Source organism: Misgurnus anguillicaudatus, chromosome 1 (genome assembly GCF_027580225.2).
Source record: "Misgurnus anguillicaudatus chromosome 1, ASM2758022v2, whole genome shotgun sequence".
Lineage (NCBI taxonomy): Eukaryota > Metazoa > Chordata > Actinopteri > Cypriniformes > Cobitidae > Misgurnus > Misgurnus anguillicaudatus.
Genome location: NC_073337.2, coordinates 17,537,572 through 17,554,328, shown reverse-complemented (window position 1 = coordinate 17,554,328; position 16,757 = coordinate 17,537,572). Strand labels below are relative to the sequence as shown.

The 16,757-nt window shown below is 38.8% G+C and overlaps 1 protein-coding gene across 12 annotated transcripts in view; it reads right to left on the bottom strand.

The window, feature by feature from the left end:
- ppp1r12a (protein phosphatase 1, regulatory subunit 12A) overlaps positions 1-16,490 on the bottom strand; it is a 77,762-nt gene extending 61,272 nt beyond the window's left edge. For 4 of the 12 annotated variants that reach the window (XM_073867429.1, XM_073867457.1, XM_073867459.1 and 1 more), the window contains exon 1: positions 16,153-16,490. In XM_073867429.1, coding sequence (XP_073723530.1) covers positions 16,153-16,389 — 237 coding nt within the window. In that variant the 5' untranslated portion in view covers positions 16,390-16,490. The remainder of the gene's footprint in view (positions 1-16,152) is intronic. The other 8 variants (XM_073867447.1, XM_073867419.1, XM_073867427.1 and 5 more) reach the window with 2 other exon arrangements.
- Positions 16,491-16,757: the final 267 nt, after the last annotated feature.

Sequence of the window (16,757 nt, the reverse complement as noted above, 5' to 3'; positions counted from 1 at the left end):
ATTGCATCCGCAGAGGATCTGAGAGGGTCCGATGCCGAAAATCTAAACACAGTTAGGATACTGAAAGCAAAGACCCTCTTCAGGGAAGCCTGCAAGATTAGCATAGCACACCAACTACATTGACTCATTTCACAATCCCACTAGCATATTATTTAGACAAAATAAAATATTTTAATTCGCGTGAGGAAGCTGGCGTTTTTATGCACACTTTTATGTCATTGGCTATATGCCACTGCTGTAATGGCTTATTGCACTATTACTGTTAACGATTATTCGATTGATTGATCGTTCATTTAAATGATCATCGAATATGGGAAAATGCATAATTTGACATCCCTAATAAAAACGAAAGGTCACAAATGTAAAACGCACATTTGCAGACCATTTTAAACAATAGACTGACACAAAGACATTAATTAGTATCATTCCACATACAAAAACATTGCAACGGTCTTGTTCACAATTATAAACACACGCCTACATCATGCGTGACCTTTCAATGTGCTTACACGTAAGGTCACGCTGGAGCGTCACACGGCTAGTTTTCTAGGTGAAAATGACAATCGGTTTGCTAGATAAGACCCTTATGCCTTGTTTGGGATAGTTTGGAGCCCTTTGAAGCTGCCTTGAAACGGCAGTATTAAACTACATTGAATTTGTAAACTGTTGAGGTCCAATAAGTTCTATTAAATTGAGAAAAAAATTCTGGAATTTTTTCCTAAAAAAATTAATAAATAAGTAATTTCTTTATCAAATGAACAATGAAAGACATCAACATTTTGGATGACATGGGGGTGAGCAAATTTTCCGTTTTTTTTTTTAATGAAAGAAGAATATTTACTGATAAGATGCGCATGACAATCCCATGGGATATAATCGCCCAGCCCTAATCAAAGCAAACACTGAACACATTTGGATAATCCCAGCAAGGGCCTTTAACAAATATAAACCTGACACACAGAATGCAAAGCTGGACGCAGCCCGAACTCACCCTGCAAACATTAAGCTTCAAATCTTTACTCTGCTTGGCTGGTCTTGTCCGGGAGAGCATAAATTAGCCACCTCCTAATAACGTCTATCCGCAGATGTGCATTGAGCCATGAGCAGGTAAGATTGCATGCATGTTATTCATCACAGTTTGCAAACCTTTAGCTGGCCAGACAAGAACAGCCCTGCCTTCAAAGTGCAGTGAGAAATAGGACAGGCATGCAAACCTATGGTGATGTCATTATACTTGGAGTCAGAGTAGAAGACATACATCACTTCTGAAGTCTGAAATGAGAAGCTTTTTAAATTTTACTAAAAATATGACAGCAATCACGGTGCAGTATAAAGAGATGAATACATACATTGAATTCACAGAATTCTGAAGTCTGAAAAGGACATAAATGTTTGGACAACAATGAGAAGTGGCAATGAGCATGCAAGCACGCCAAATGAATCATGCTCACTGGAAGGCCATTGGGTTTACAAGAAAGGGCCTGAATACTTTTTCTTTTGCTGTTTCCTAGAAACAGATACTGAACTCAATTACATTAAGCAGCAATAGCTCAATAGCAAATCTCCCGCAAATGGCTCACAACCAAGCATTATCAACTTGCAGAGAAACACTTCTCTTACGCGACCTATCAGAAAGCCAATTCAATAATAGCAGACACTTGCTGTTGATTGGATAATGGTGCAATCATGCACTGAAAAAGACTGTTTTTGGGCTACAGGGTGGGCTTCAGGCTTTGAAACATTCCTTGAGAATTCTTTCCAGGTGCAATTCCCAGGTAAACCAGTTTGAACCTGCAATGACGCTCAGCTGAATAGTTCACCTGCTTCACAATATACTCATCCAAACTAATAGAGGAAATTCCACAATTTGGTGGCAGCTCACAATGATGAATCATGAGTTCAAGGGTTTAAGGAATACTACATCCAAATATCCAAATTACCTCATGATTAACTCGCCATGGAGTCATCCAAGATACATGTGTCCATACTTCACAAAATTAATCCACATGGTTTCAAGGGGTTAGTAAAGGTCTTCTGTGGCAAATCAATGCAGTTTTGTAAAAAAAATATCCATATTTCAAACTTTATCAATTATAATAACTAGCTTCCAATAACAACATCATCTTTGGAGTTTTAAAAAAATGATATTTTTATTACAAAAACGTGTTGATTACCCACAGAAGACCTTTATTAACCCATTGGAGCCTTGTGGATTACTTCTGTGAAAAATGAATGCACTGTTTGGGGTATAAAGTCAGAAGGTGTTCCCTGATGCCTGTTTTTCTATTATTATAAAGCTATCTAAAATAAATGTGTTCACCTGAAAGATGATGTACGTGTATCTCAAATTGATTGGGGGTGAGAAAATCATGGGGTAATTTTGATATTTGGCTGAAGTATCACTTTCAGTTATATGAAAAACGTGTGATATATAATAGACAGTCTGCTTCAACAAACATGAAACAATCTGGTGAGTTCCTCTGAGGTCAGGCAAACGCATCTCCATCAGAATGATATTAGGACACAAACTGTGCCACTTCATAAGGTATATTTTTGCTTAAACTGACTTCATTCTGTTGTAACTCTTTGTATCGCTGTCATGTGGCATCAGCCAACTGTTGAGCTTCAATTGTCGAGCAGATGGCATTACATAAAAGATTTGTTGGTGCTTTTAATAAAGCAAGACAACCAATCTGGTTTCATTGCTTTCTGTCCAGCTAGCATGTTAATGCAGCTATATATTTTCAAAAAGGGAGGAAAACCCTGTCATCTCGGTTTCTGTTTAGCAAGTCAGCAATGTATCCTACACCAAATCAAACCCTTTGGTTACATCACAAAAGCTAAATTACAAAACCAAGGCTTGGCCGTGCAGTTTTCCCTCCCGATCCCACTTCAAAAGTGACTTTAGAAACAGCGAGGAAGATGAGTCATGTTGCAAGACAACAGATGACACAACACTGGGGCGCTACATCTACAGCACAGACTTCCTGTGTTTGATTATGGGTTTCTTTAAAACATTCAACTGAAAATATCTCCAAACCGCCTGCCTGACAGAGCCAAACCTGCTTATTACAAAGTGTAAAACATGAACTGCCGGTGTGCGGTTTCTAATATCAGCACATCAATCATGCACTTCCCAGACCTGTACTGATGACGATGATAAAGTGATGTAGATGACCAAGTATGATTTAGTTCCTGTCCTGCACAGCAAGCACAAAAAACAGACAAACACCAGCAGAGCCTGTGCTTATCGTGGTATTGCACGATTTTCTGGAGCTAGCAATGTTAATGCTATGTTCTAAGCTAGATATTAACGGGCCTTATTATGTGGGTTTCTGGAATACTTGATTCTGATTGGTCAGTGGTGACCATGAGACAATAATTATTGTATCTTGTCTCATAAACAAAAGTCTAAGGGAAAAATGTATGGGCTTTTTTGCGAGGGAACCAGCATCCCGCTAACACATATTTTTGTAGGTTAACCCATGTCATAAAATGTCACTCTATAGATGGTTTCATCGGACGCACGTGCGGTGACGCGGTACGCGTCAGGTCCGTACTTTACTTCCGCTTTCATTTGTTTTTGTCTGACTAGTTGCTAAACTGAACTCTTGAACAAACACCTCATCAAAAATAACAAATGTTTTGGTTTAATCTGCGTGTTGTTTATTTTGCTTGTTATATAAATTAACTACGTTTAAAGTACTTTGTTGTTATTTATTCTTAGCAGAGTTTACCAAAAGTTACGTGTTGAGTGACAACGAAAGCCGCTTGTTTATGTTGTTACTGCTGAAACTGTTTATAAGCAGGATAATGTACATTGCAAAAAAACAACCAACTGAATGTACATTACCCCTTATGACATGTTAAGTGTCACCGAAATATAAAAGAAGTATTTATACAAAAATACTTTATACATCCGAAAATAAAACGTAAAGGCTACCATACCAAAACTTGGTGGTGAATAGAGATATTTTGCTAAATTGTTCTGTCTTGCAAATGGAGGTGGTTAAGTAAAAACCAAAAGCCCTGTCTTGACAAGCTCATCCCATTTCCTATATACAATGAATGAATAATTGACTGACATTTAAATCACATGCCCATTACGCATGCATGAGAAATCCTGAGGACCAATTTGAAAACAATAAACATAAATTATTTAAGTCAAAGTTTGCTCTTACTGGACCAAAGAGCTTAACTGAAATGACAGTAAAAGCAATAAACCACCTATACCAGTTAATTGAATCCATAAATTACTTCGTACCTCTAACATAGAAATGTAAGGTCCACAACCACTGACCTGTCTTCAGCTATTAGTCTCTAGCAATAACCGTAACTCCTCAGTTATGGTAACGGCAAAGCCAAAACACATGCACTGACATCAGTATTTGGCTCATAGCGAAGTGAACCATTGCACAAACCAAGAGGATATAAAAGCCCCACGCACCTAATTTATGTCAGAACTGATTTCCATTTGGTCTAGCTTCATAAGCTAGAGTTGGATACGCAAGCTCGTACACTGAACGACAGAAAACATGACTTCATCATCCCTTTACGTAACCCTGTTTTTTCTACTTGCCATCAACTAAATTGTTCAACAGTAATACTGAAATAAGGAAGAATTACGTTTGTCGTAAACTGGTTGCATCGAATGAAACATTGTGCTTTCTGATATTCCTTAAACATGGTAAATATTAGAGCTAGGAACCAGCAGGAATCTAGGAATATGAAATGTTATACACTTTTTGGTGTACGGTTACAAATCTACATGCAAAATTTTAATTATTTTTTATGTAAAAGATTCTTGTCGGTTTCATATATGATATGGTATAATTAGATTAAAATAATAAAACTTTTTGCTCCCATCTTTATTTAACTTTATTATATTACAATTATCTGATAGCTTTTTCTTTGTTTTCAGAGATTGCGTAAAATAGATCTACAGAAGTGCCTTTAAGCAAGCTTTGTTCAATGTATTGATGCAATTTCAACTGTAACAGGAAGTTAGGGTGGGACATATTAAGGGCTCCATCCTCTTTAAAAATAGCAAATACTCTTCAGTTTACTTCACAGCCTAGAACCTGACGAGAAGTTTTTAATGCTTTTATCTGCGAAATGCAAACTGTCAATGTTTTTTGAGCATACACAAAAAAACTTTTTAAGATCATTTGCCTGTATAACTAGCCTGGGTGCCAGCCGATCTTAGCCCCGCCCACCACGATTTGAAATACGGGGAAGATCGGTCTGGGGATTCACCGTTGAGGAGCTACTATGAGAATATCAAAACAGGCCGACGAATCAAATTGTGAGGGCGGGCTTTATACGATGATTGACAGATAAACGACAGTAACGTAATGAACCACGTCACCAAAGAGCGCGTGTGTTGAATGGCTGCCGCTGTAGAGTTCAGATGTGTGGATTCTGACATTGAGTCTGTTCTAAAAGATATCGACAGAGCATTGATTTTAAAAGAGGAACAGAGAAACGCGAGCAGGGCATTTGTTGATGTTTTTGTTGTCCTTCTTATGGGATTCGGCAAAGGTTGGTCGCAACTGAAATGGGCAACCTTATCATGGCGAGGCAACTCTGCGTGCACGACGAGATGGATATAATTAGCGGTCGTTGCCAGCTTCTTTTCGGAAGCCCGGAATCGTGGTTGTCTAATAAGTGGAGGGACATGCTAGGCTCCAATATTTTCAAGCCAACGTAGGGTATCGTCGTGGATGAAGTTCACCTAACGTACAAATGGTAAGAGATAGTCATACTCTATGACTTAGTAAATACTTCATGTTGTGATATAAACGAAATGTTGTAAACATAGTAGGTGTTGATGTACATTCGCTAACTCAGACTTAGTATAATCACAATGTTAGTGTCATTGTAGCGAAATAACTATCAGTTCAGTCAGGCTGCAAAGACGTAATTTCAACATACACTCCGTTGCTCTGATTGGTCGTAGGTCTATCCAATTGAGTGCAGAGGCATTTTTCGGTTGAGACACGCCTCATAATTATAGCTCAATGGAGAGGTATCAGACTCAAATTCTGACTAGAATTGAGTATGACAACGTCAGGCTACTGTATAACAGCATTTTAGGGGGAAAAAAACACTACAGATGCTATTGAACTATTTTTATTGTACATACTTAGATTTTCACAGCAGCACAGCTCCCTGCTTCCCAAGCTATTTTAAGGTCGATTTAAGTCCAAATTATCTTGTCCTGGTTTTAGATTTTGGGGCATGATGCAATGCATCTGGTTTAGATCAGTTATGTGGAGTAATGCCACAATGCTTTCCTTTAAATCTTTCTTTGGACAATATAGTTTTTAGGAACTTAAAAGTGTACATTGCATGGCACTGACAATCACAGTCTAAAATTAACTTTAAGCCACACCTGTCGATAGTGGGCCAGTCTGTCAGTAACCCAACACCTGCCAAAAAACAATAAAGATCTGATTATTATGCTTTTGCTTCATTATGATAGCTTCATATAAGGAATAATCCATGAGCCTCACCACGTGGCGTGAAATGAAAAACAGATAAACTCATGATAGCAAATTCCCATTGAAAACTTGTTTAAGTGTTTGATTAAAATTGCGAGAATTACACAATGTATTGTCTTAATGGTCCCGTTCTTTTTTTTTTTTTTTTTGAAGCTTTGATTGTGTTTAGAGTGCTTAATATAACATGTGTTCATGTTTCATGTGTAAAAAACGTGGTATTTTTCACACAATTTTCTTACTTTTCACTGTCCTAAAAACGAGCTGATGTCTTCCTTGTTCTATGAAGTCCCTCCTTCAGAAATACGTATCGAGTTCTGATTGTGTAGTTTGTTTAGTGTGTTGTGATTCGACAGCAGCTTAGCTTGCCGTTAGCTTAGCTGGCAATTGACGTATTCCTGTGGGCGGAGTTTATTCAAAAAACGTCATTAAAGCAGGAAGCAGAGGGCTGTAGTCCAAACCAGCCATTCGCTGTAGGCTTTGAAAGGTGAATTCTGTTAAAGAAAATATATCGCCTGGCAGTGAACTTTGAGCTTTATCATTTTACAGGTATTATTTATGCTATTACACACTAGGGTTTAAAAATGGGATCAGAAAGAACGTGACCTTTAATTCAGTTACTAAGAAATCCACTAAGCAACATTACTCACTAAAATCTATTTGTGTGTTGTGTTAATTTTGGACCCTGCTGACAACGCAGTTTATAAATCACTCAACTGTGTTCATCTAAATCTAGTTTTTTTAGTAGCACACAAGACAGGCAGCATAAAAGGTTGGGTGCAGGTGTGTTTTCATTCTCACACACACTTCCTGGGGATTATAGCAACACAAAAACGACTGGGCTTTCTGTGCTGACTCATATCGTGAAGATAATAAAGACCTCTCCTGAACAAAAGTTCACAACATCACAAACAATCCAGAGCAGCGTTTCTTTTAATGTCTAAAGCAGATATCAGCTCTGACATGTCAACTGGGCGGCTCAGACACAGCTGAGAATCATGGGATACGCAGTGCATACTGACACAACGATGACAGAGATGTACACCTAAAACGGGATGACATCATTTTCACGGCATGATAAACTTAAATCCATTGCACCGCTTCCAAAGGTCAGGCAAGTCTCATCTTGAGGTCCATGGTCAAATTGATCATCTTCAGGCATCACATTCTGTAACACGACTGCAAAGATTCATAAAATGCAACACTCCTCCAAACAAAATATGGCAGGTCTACCTATTGTTTTCCCTAATGAGCGGCTCAATTATGTCTCTTAACGAAAATGTAATGGGGAGAAAAATGGCTTGACCGGAAAGGTGGTGGTTCATTTGGTGGGGGGTGTATTCGAAATGACAGCTGAGGAATTCAGGGTCTGCCATGGTTTCCAATAAGAGACACGGCAGGAATGCAAGCGCAAGACAACACAGCCACAACCCTTCACACCCGACACATAAACGCATATCTTATCTTCACCTACCCACCTTACTCAAAACTATCCAAATCTTGACCTCCCTGATGACAACATTGCAGACAAATTCCACCCAAGCTATAAATGGCTTATCTTGGATGAAAATCCTGCAGCTAAGCATCCACATCCGTCAGGTTTTCTAATGAAATGCATACTTGTAGAAATTTGTGAATGAAAGACCTGGTAGACAACAGCGCTTCAGGTTTTGGGTGAAATTTAAGTCATTCAGCTACTTAACAAATCTTGCCATTTCCTTTGTAATCATTAAAGATGTGGAAAATGGGTGAATCTTGCGAAATTAGACTAATGAGGTGTCATGAAACATTTTGATATAAAAAGTAAATGCTATCAAAATAAGAAGCATACAATTACAAACATCTCTTCATGTACTGCTTTGAACATGATTTCAAACAACATCATACAAACCAATTTTGTTGTTTTTTCCACATTTAAAGGGAATTTTTTCATTACCGCAACGTGTCCATGACTGGATTTGGGTTCTTTGACATGGAAATATTTATAATTAAAAAATCTAAAAAATAAAAAGCTTCAGTGCATGTTATACTATAAACATTTACAGTAAAGAAACATGTGGTATTTGGTGATCATTGGTAAATGTAGAGACAATAATAAAAGACAATAAAAAGTAATATAAATGTGTCTAAGACCAATTTTCTCATCCTCCTCAACAATTTTCAACCATTGTCTAAGCCCTCAAGGAACTAACATTTTCAAAAAAAAAAATTGTTGGAAGGGACATAATTGACTGTGACACTCAAGATGGCTACCAGGTAAGAGTTTCTTATTTTTTCTCTCCAGATAAAAGTGAAATTTATAGTACCTAGACAACTTTTTAGTTGTCATTACCGAAACATGAGTTGTAAATGCATATATTTTAATGATCATTTTTGATAATGATAATCTAAAAAATTTAAATAATTTTACAGGAAATATTTTTAAATCCACTGAAAATAATGGTTATAGTAAGTTCAGACCTTAATCTTATATGTGCAAAAAAAAATTGGCTTCAAGAGCTTTTAAAAAATTCTAAATCTGGATTTCTTGATAACATGATGATGCCTCATTTATGAACGCTAAAATATTTAGTATCGTGGCATAGGGGTGTAACGGTACGTTTATTCGAACCGGACCGTTTCGGTTCAGGGCTTTCGGCACGGTCCAAACGTGCACCGAAAGGCCGAATGCATTTTGTGTGCGCCTGTGCGGAACATAATACGTGCGTTTCCGCACGAACATATTAAGTGGCGGAAGTCTCCGCGTTCAGCGCAAGTCTTCTGTCAAACATATAACATAATTCGGCCCGCAGAAAGATTTTTATTTACTTAGTTGTATATCCGTTTGATTATTGATGTAAACGTTTACGTGTCGTATCTAAAAGCGCATGTTAAACGCGTGTCAACGCGCTGCTTTGTTCTTTCAAAGGTGCGTGAGAGGATGCACGTCTTTCGTTGCTACGCATTCATGAGACGCGCTTTCTGTGACAGCGAGAATAAGGAATGCGTGATCAGATTTTTCATCTGCACATCACGTCAATCATATCATTGTGCCAATGCGATCAGCTGGTCGGGACAGAGAAGAGCTGTAACCCGGGCTTACTCAGCTGTCACTCAGCTGCGGAGGGGTTCGTTAAAGCTTACATTGACGACACAAGCAAAGATTAGGAGAAACATGCAAAAGATCAAAGATGGCTAGGTATGCAACTCACTAATCTCAAAATGAGTGTATAATAAGTATATCATCATGTTGCTTGCTATGCAGTTACACATAGAGCAGTAATATTATTTTTATACAGAGATGGTACATAGCCAATTCAATTCTGTGAGTTAAACAATCCAAAATAAATCAAAACAGAACATTTTTAGTGGCAAAAATGTAGGCTAATAGTTCATAAATGTATTCAGGAATTGAATTTGTTAGTTCAAGGTTTTAGTAGAAAAAGTTTAAGAGAAGGTTAAGAAAAGAGTTACCTTCTGTTATAAAATAATGTAAAAAAGAACTTTGCAGTAGTATTTTATTTATTATTTTTTCATTTTATATATATTTTATATGTTATATTTTAATAAAAAGTGTTTAAAAAAGTGTAAACAAATTGTAAAAAAAAGTTTATAGTAATAAACAACCTGCAGTTTAATGTTTGCATTTCTCCCTTACTGTACCGAAAATGAACCGAACCGTGGCTTCAAAACCGGGGTTCGCACCGAACCGTAATTTTTGCGTACCGTTACACCCCTATCGTGGCATATAAGTAAGCACATTTTCTCAAACAAAGATCCAAGCATGACGCAAGCAAAATTTAAACCTGCTTCTCCATGAGCACAACTGTTCCTGTGCCACGTGTATGCACTCCATCTACATGATTTAAATCATCTCAAATCGTGCTTTACACCATGTGAACAAGCAAGACTCACCACAAGCCCATGTCAGGTTTCTTAACTACAAGTCGAGTGATGCAGAATGTGGGTTGGCTGGGTGCTAAAGTTAGCGTTCTTGCATTCGCCTGCAGGCCAGTCTACAACGTGATATTTATAACCCCAGCCATACTGCTACAAAAGTCCCTAAAACCAGCACACCATGTCCCTCCCTGGATAAACACAGCAAAGCGCTAGAGGTGAGGTTGCTGCCTGTCATACCAAACATAAACGCTTATGCAAAAAGATTCTAATGTCTAATGGCTCTTGAACATCAATACAGCTTTAAACGCTTCTATTAAAATGTGACGGATTTAAAAAGAGCTTTAGGGTGAGATCACTTTTGTTTCCCAATAAAATATGATAGGCATGCAAGGCGGTAAAAAAAAGTAAACAATGACACGTAATTGTGGCACAGTCAAAACATTGCCGCGAGTACAGTACTCTACATAGGGGACACAGATGTCCATTTCCTGCTTTCTAGAGCTAGCGTGTGAGATTACAGTTATGCCGAGAGAGCCCAGGGCGACCCAAGCACTGACCAAATCATTTACAACTTACACACCTTTTGAAAGCTGATAAAAATTACTTCAATACCACAACATTCAAATTTGATATATCCTATACCAACATATCAATCAAGCTGAAAGCGTTTTGTATGTGTTCATAGGTGCTACGGTGCAGTTACACTGAGAATTATAAAAGACTAATTGCTCAAGTTAAATAGAGAAACACGAAGTGATAGCTTTAAGTTATACTGCGGTTTTCACAGATCGGTATAGACCCAGTCGTGGGACAACGCATGCATGAAACTATTTCCTTCCTCATAGTGCGATAGGTGGCCGTTAATCTTTTATCACAGAGCAAATGCATGTACACATGAGGACAGGACCTCAACTAGTTTTGCTTTAGGACCCAGACTTAGTTTTGTTATTGTCCAATGCAGTTTGTTTACAGATGTAGCTTATATAACGGTTAACAGCGTAGGCCTAAAATTCCACAGATATTAATGTGGTGTGATTCATAAGTGTGAGTTAGAATTATTAGACATATGTCATTTTATGTACCGGTATAGATAGGGTTAGGATATCCGTGGAATGTACTTATGTGGGAGTGTCTGTTGTTTGTATGTGAGCAATAGGGATGGGTAAAAAATGTTGATTCTCTGATTTTAAGCGATCTTCAATTTAATAAACCAATATTGATTCAGGAAATCCTTGAATTGATTCTTTACATGTGTGCATTACTTCAGTGATAACTTGTGAGGAATGCCCGATGGTCCTGGAGCAAGCGTGAACGATGCTCGGGACAGTGAAAGAACTGTTACTTGCACACTTAGGCAAGTGTTACATCGCCACAAAATCTTATCATTTGAACGTGTTTTAGGTCTTGCCATTGTTGCCAAATTAATTATTAATGCAAATCAGACGCGAAATGAATGCGCTGCTCACGCACTGTTTAAAAAGTCTGAGGGGCGCACCCACCAAGCCTCATGTCAAGGTTTCAGACAGCCCACAAATACTGGGTTTACATTTCCTTGTGCTTTAACGAACATATTACACAATTTTCAAAATTGCACGATTATCCTTGTAAACATGAACAATACAGAAAGACAATCACGTGTAACTAGGGGTGCACCAATAAATGCCAATATACACTAATAATACGTGGCCTAGGGTTGTGCCGATAGACGATAGTATCGTGTATCGACGATCTTCAGACATATCGCCAATGGCAGGCTTTCAGGCGATAGTCATGACGATAGTTGGCGAATGGTTATTATTATTATTATCATCATAGTTTTACATTAACATCCAAATCCTTCTTGCACGTACCTGTACTTAATGCGCGTGTCTTGGACTCCTTCTAGCACTAAATCCAGCTGCGCTTCTCTAAACATAAACTAAAGTAGTAATCCTTATTAGGGATCGACCGATATGGATTTTTCAGCGCCGATGCCGATACCGGTTTTTGTTTCATCAGCCTTAGCCGATGACCGATACAGCTGCCGATTTTCTTGAGCCAATACTGCTTTTGCTCACTCAATTTACATTATAAAAATTATGTAAAAAATTGCATGTTGTTAAAAAGAGATGTTATTAGTTTGGACAGACATTTTTTTTAGTCTAGGACTAGTCTAATCCCTGTCCAGGAAACTGCCCCATAGAGATGAGAAATAAAACCCGCTTTGTTCAGTTAGGCTGAGCTTTCGATGTTGTCATGGAAAGGTTGGTTGTTTTTAGTCACATGACCTGCAATTGCTTGCGGCTTCCAGCACTCTGTCTGTAAATAATGCCGTAAAAAAAGGGCGAACACGGAAGCCATGTATCGGCCGATGCCGATACACATAAAACTCGCAAATATCGGCCCGATTTATCGGCCGGCCGATATATCGGTCTATCACTAATCCTTATTTATTTGTTCAGTTTAATGCGTTTCATGCGAGCTGAGACAAACTTTACTTATTTAAAATATAACCCGCTGCATATTGGCGCCTTTCTCACTCTCGTGTACGTGCAGAGAGCTGCGCTCTGTCCGAAGTAGGTATTAATCCTGTTTACGATATGCATTTCAATGAATTGTAGCAACACTAACGTGGCCGATAACTATTCTGAATCGTGCAGCCGATAATAATCACAGCTATAGTCTAGTATTATAACCTGCTTTTGAAAAAGCAACACTCGTCAAACATAATAATTATACATATTCTTTATTATCATGAAAATACTGAAAAGGTTAGAAGTACAGCAATATAAATATATCCTTAAGCCATTTTCTGGAGCTGCGTGTCATAGCTGCGTGCGTATGGTTCTTCATCTACAGCACATACCGAGTTTCTGCACGAGAGTGCCCTCTCGCTTTTGCATGTAGCGGCATTTCACCGTAATTCATTGAGAAGCATAGCAAGCTTCATTGGCCGATATATAGGTGCACTGTGTAACAGTTTATTGGTTCTTTGCATTACACGTAGATCTTAGGGCGGTTTCACATTTGGTGCGATTGCCTGGTCCGAACCCGAGTTCGATTGCTCCCCCCTCCCCATGCCCCCCATGGAATGTGTTCACATATTATTTTTGCATACGAACCGCGGTACGCTTGCATCATCAAGCTGCAGCCGGCGCGTTCTCATGTTGCTTGGCAACAGCTGTAAACAAGAAGACAACAAGCGTGATTGACGAACTGCAAGCAGAGAGATGATTTCTGAATGCCTCCGCAAAAATTGACGTCGGCGGACAGCCCGTTGTCATCTAAACAACTTTAGTATGTTTGGGGCAGACAGACGCAAGTGTGTTTCTGTATTATTTCTTTGAAAAAAAAAACAAAGGTTTAAAAAAATAATAACAAAAGTCAAGCAAGGATTCTAAGCATTTTGTTGTCAAGGTCTGTTTTGGTGGGACATTCCATATAATACGTAATTAACAGCGGTTCACTTCCGCGATTTGGTATGATTGCGCTCACATCAGCAGCGAACCGATCTGGAGTTCACATGAACCGGAATGTCAATCAAACCCGGGTGCGCACCAAAAGTGCTAATGTGAAAACGCCCTTAGTGTCAGCATACTAAATAAATTCCATGCCTGCAAAACTAAATTTTAATCGAATCGAATCGAATCAAATCAATATACAAAAGAATATAAACGGAATAGCCAAGTTGATCGCAATACCCAGTCTAAGTGAACAATGTGGAAGGTCATGGGCTCTAGAGGTGTGCATGTGTGTGATTATGTAATTACGTTGATTATACATTTAAATAAGAAAAAAATAAGGTGAGGAGGACACTATTACTGCTACAGTGGCAAAATCAGAAGTTTTTGGAACTTACATATAATTTTTTAGGTAATCAAATGCTACATAAGGGTGTATACATGACCCTGACATCCCCTGATAAAGAAATTTACAGTGGTTTGTTTTTTTACATAAATTCATCCTACATACTGTAAAGAACATTCTGTGAAAATATAACCTTGATATCTATACCATACTAAGGTCATGTCAAAAATGTAAAATCAATGATTGAAATCGAACTTTGATGCTCCTAACCTTACTTTTAAATTATGAGACTTTAGCCTGAATTTGAAAGGCAGGGTCACATATCAGGCAAAGTTTAAAGAGTTTGTCAAATGTATATAATGTACAGTACACATAGTATAACTTTAGCTCAACTAAACCAGTCTATCATTAATCCAGAGATCGCAATGTTTAGAACAAATCTGAACCGTTTGCTATGAACCCAATGCCTGGTAGTCCCATGCTAGAAGTATCTTCTCTCTCCAACGTCCACATATATAAACAAACACACACACCAGACCCAATAGAGAAAGAAGCCTCTGCAGTCACAGAGCTGAATCTAAATTCTTTCCTACCCCTACATGAACATCAGCCCAAAAAAAGGCAAGTGTTTTAAACCCATGAGCCGGAAAAGACAACCTCCTGCAGGCATACACACACCAACATAAACTTTTAGGCTTAATGCAGAGTCATAGATATTAAGATATTAAAAAGTTAAATGCCAGTGTTATTATACTTTTAGTCTATGCGTTTTAAAAAGAGTAATAAAAACTATTAGAAGCTGAGAACCTAATAAACTAGTAATGGCTAATAAACTAAATGACTCTCATGTGGTTTCGATGCATTACATCATGGGCAGGATTTCAATGAGTTTACCCCAACATCTGGCTGCAAACACAAATAAATATGACTATGGCGCCCAAAATACTGCCTTGGTGGGCACCACCAGGTAAATCAAACATGGCACATTAAGTCGGTCAAAGATACACAATTCGAGACATAAAAACTAGGTCTTAATGGACTGATAACTCGGCTTGCAAACACACACACATACCGTACCATTAGTAAGTAACTTGCATTAGTGTGCAAAACACTTATAAAAGGAACTAAACCAAAGCAACACTTTCACAAATGTTTACAGTCAAAGCAAGCCAATTCCGCCTGAAGTCTAAATGGTGTACAAAAGCACATCCTCTGTGTAAAATACTATTAGAGGGGGTTAACAAAATGTTACTTTCTGCTGGCGCGTGACGTCACGGTCTCCAGACATGACGTCAAATATCCTGAAACTGACATGACATAAATCCTTATTGTATTATGTAATACAGCCGTCCTGCCCAGTTTCAACGCCAGTGTGCCACATCTGAGGCCAAAATTAATTTTATATAATAACTAGTATATCAAAAACAGAGCAATATCCACGCGTTAAATTACGCTGGAAGAATTCGACGTTTTGTTTTAACCGTAGGACTTCATTATGCAAAACCCCCACACAATAAACACACACCACGTCTTTTTGACACAATTACTGTGAATAATCTGCAGCACAACTCAATATAAAAGTCAATGACCACGTATATTGTTAGTAACACACAATACACGTTACGCACGGTCGTAGTGTTATTTCAATGGTGTTCCACTGGAACTGTGATGATCTGACCGATGAGCGGCTAGCAGGCTAAAGCAGCAGCTAACACACATACACACCCGAAAATCAGACAGACAGCTCTCTTCCTGCCTTCACACACTCACAAACACACACACTACACGATCATCGATCCAACACTATTTGCATTAAACGCAAATATCCAGGAACTCTCGTCTCAATCACAGCCCACTTAGCTTCGCCGGCTACATGGTTCCGCAAAACGGCCCAACAGCGATTATGTCGGTTTGAGTAAACACACAGCCAGCGAGTTATCCTCACACTCGTATCCGTGCACGGCAGCTTTTAATCGGTCGCTCTTACCTGGTGCAGGGCGGTGAGTCCGTCTACATTGGCGTAGTTGATGTCAGCGCCGCGGTCGAGCAATCGCAGAACCTCCTCCGTGTCGCCGCTCGAGCAGGCGGCCAAAAACACGGCGCCATCGTCGAACTTCACCTTCGTCTTTTTCTTCTTTAGCAAAGGCGGCTCCAGGTCCGTTTCCGAGCCTATCCAGCGCTTCAACTGCTCGTTCCGTTTCTGCTTGGCGTCCGCCATCTTCATCCCCTCTAGCCTTGCGCTTCTTATCTCTCTCCGATGGAAGATATACTTTATACTGGCAATATCCCACAGCGCGTTGGGGCGTGGGAGGGGACGGAACGGGAGGGGGGTGGTTAGACTCAAAAAAACGTCTCGGCTAGTTACGCCGAGATCTCGCGAGAGGACGCGACGTCATCTTGCTGGATCTGCAACATAACGTCATCTTTATGGGGATTATCATTATGTAAATCATTTACATGTGTATGGTGATGGCATTTATGTACAATGTATTGCTAAAACTCTCTTGTTGTTATATATGTTCATATGTAATACAAAAATAAATAAAAACTATAAGGCTTAATAAATATAAAAAGGCATCTTTATGGGTCATT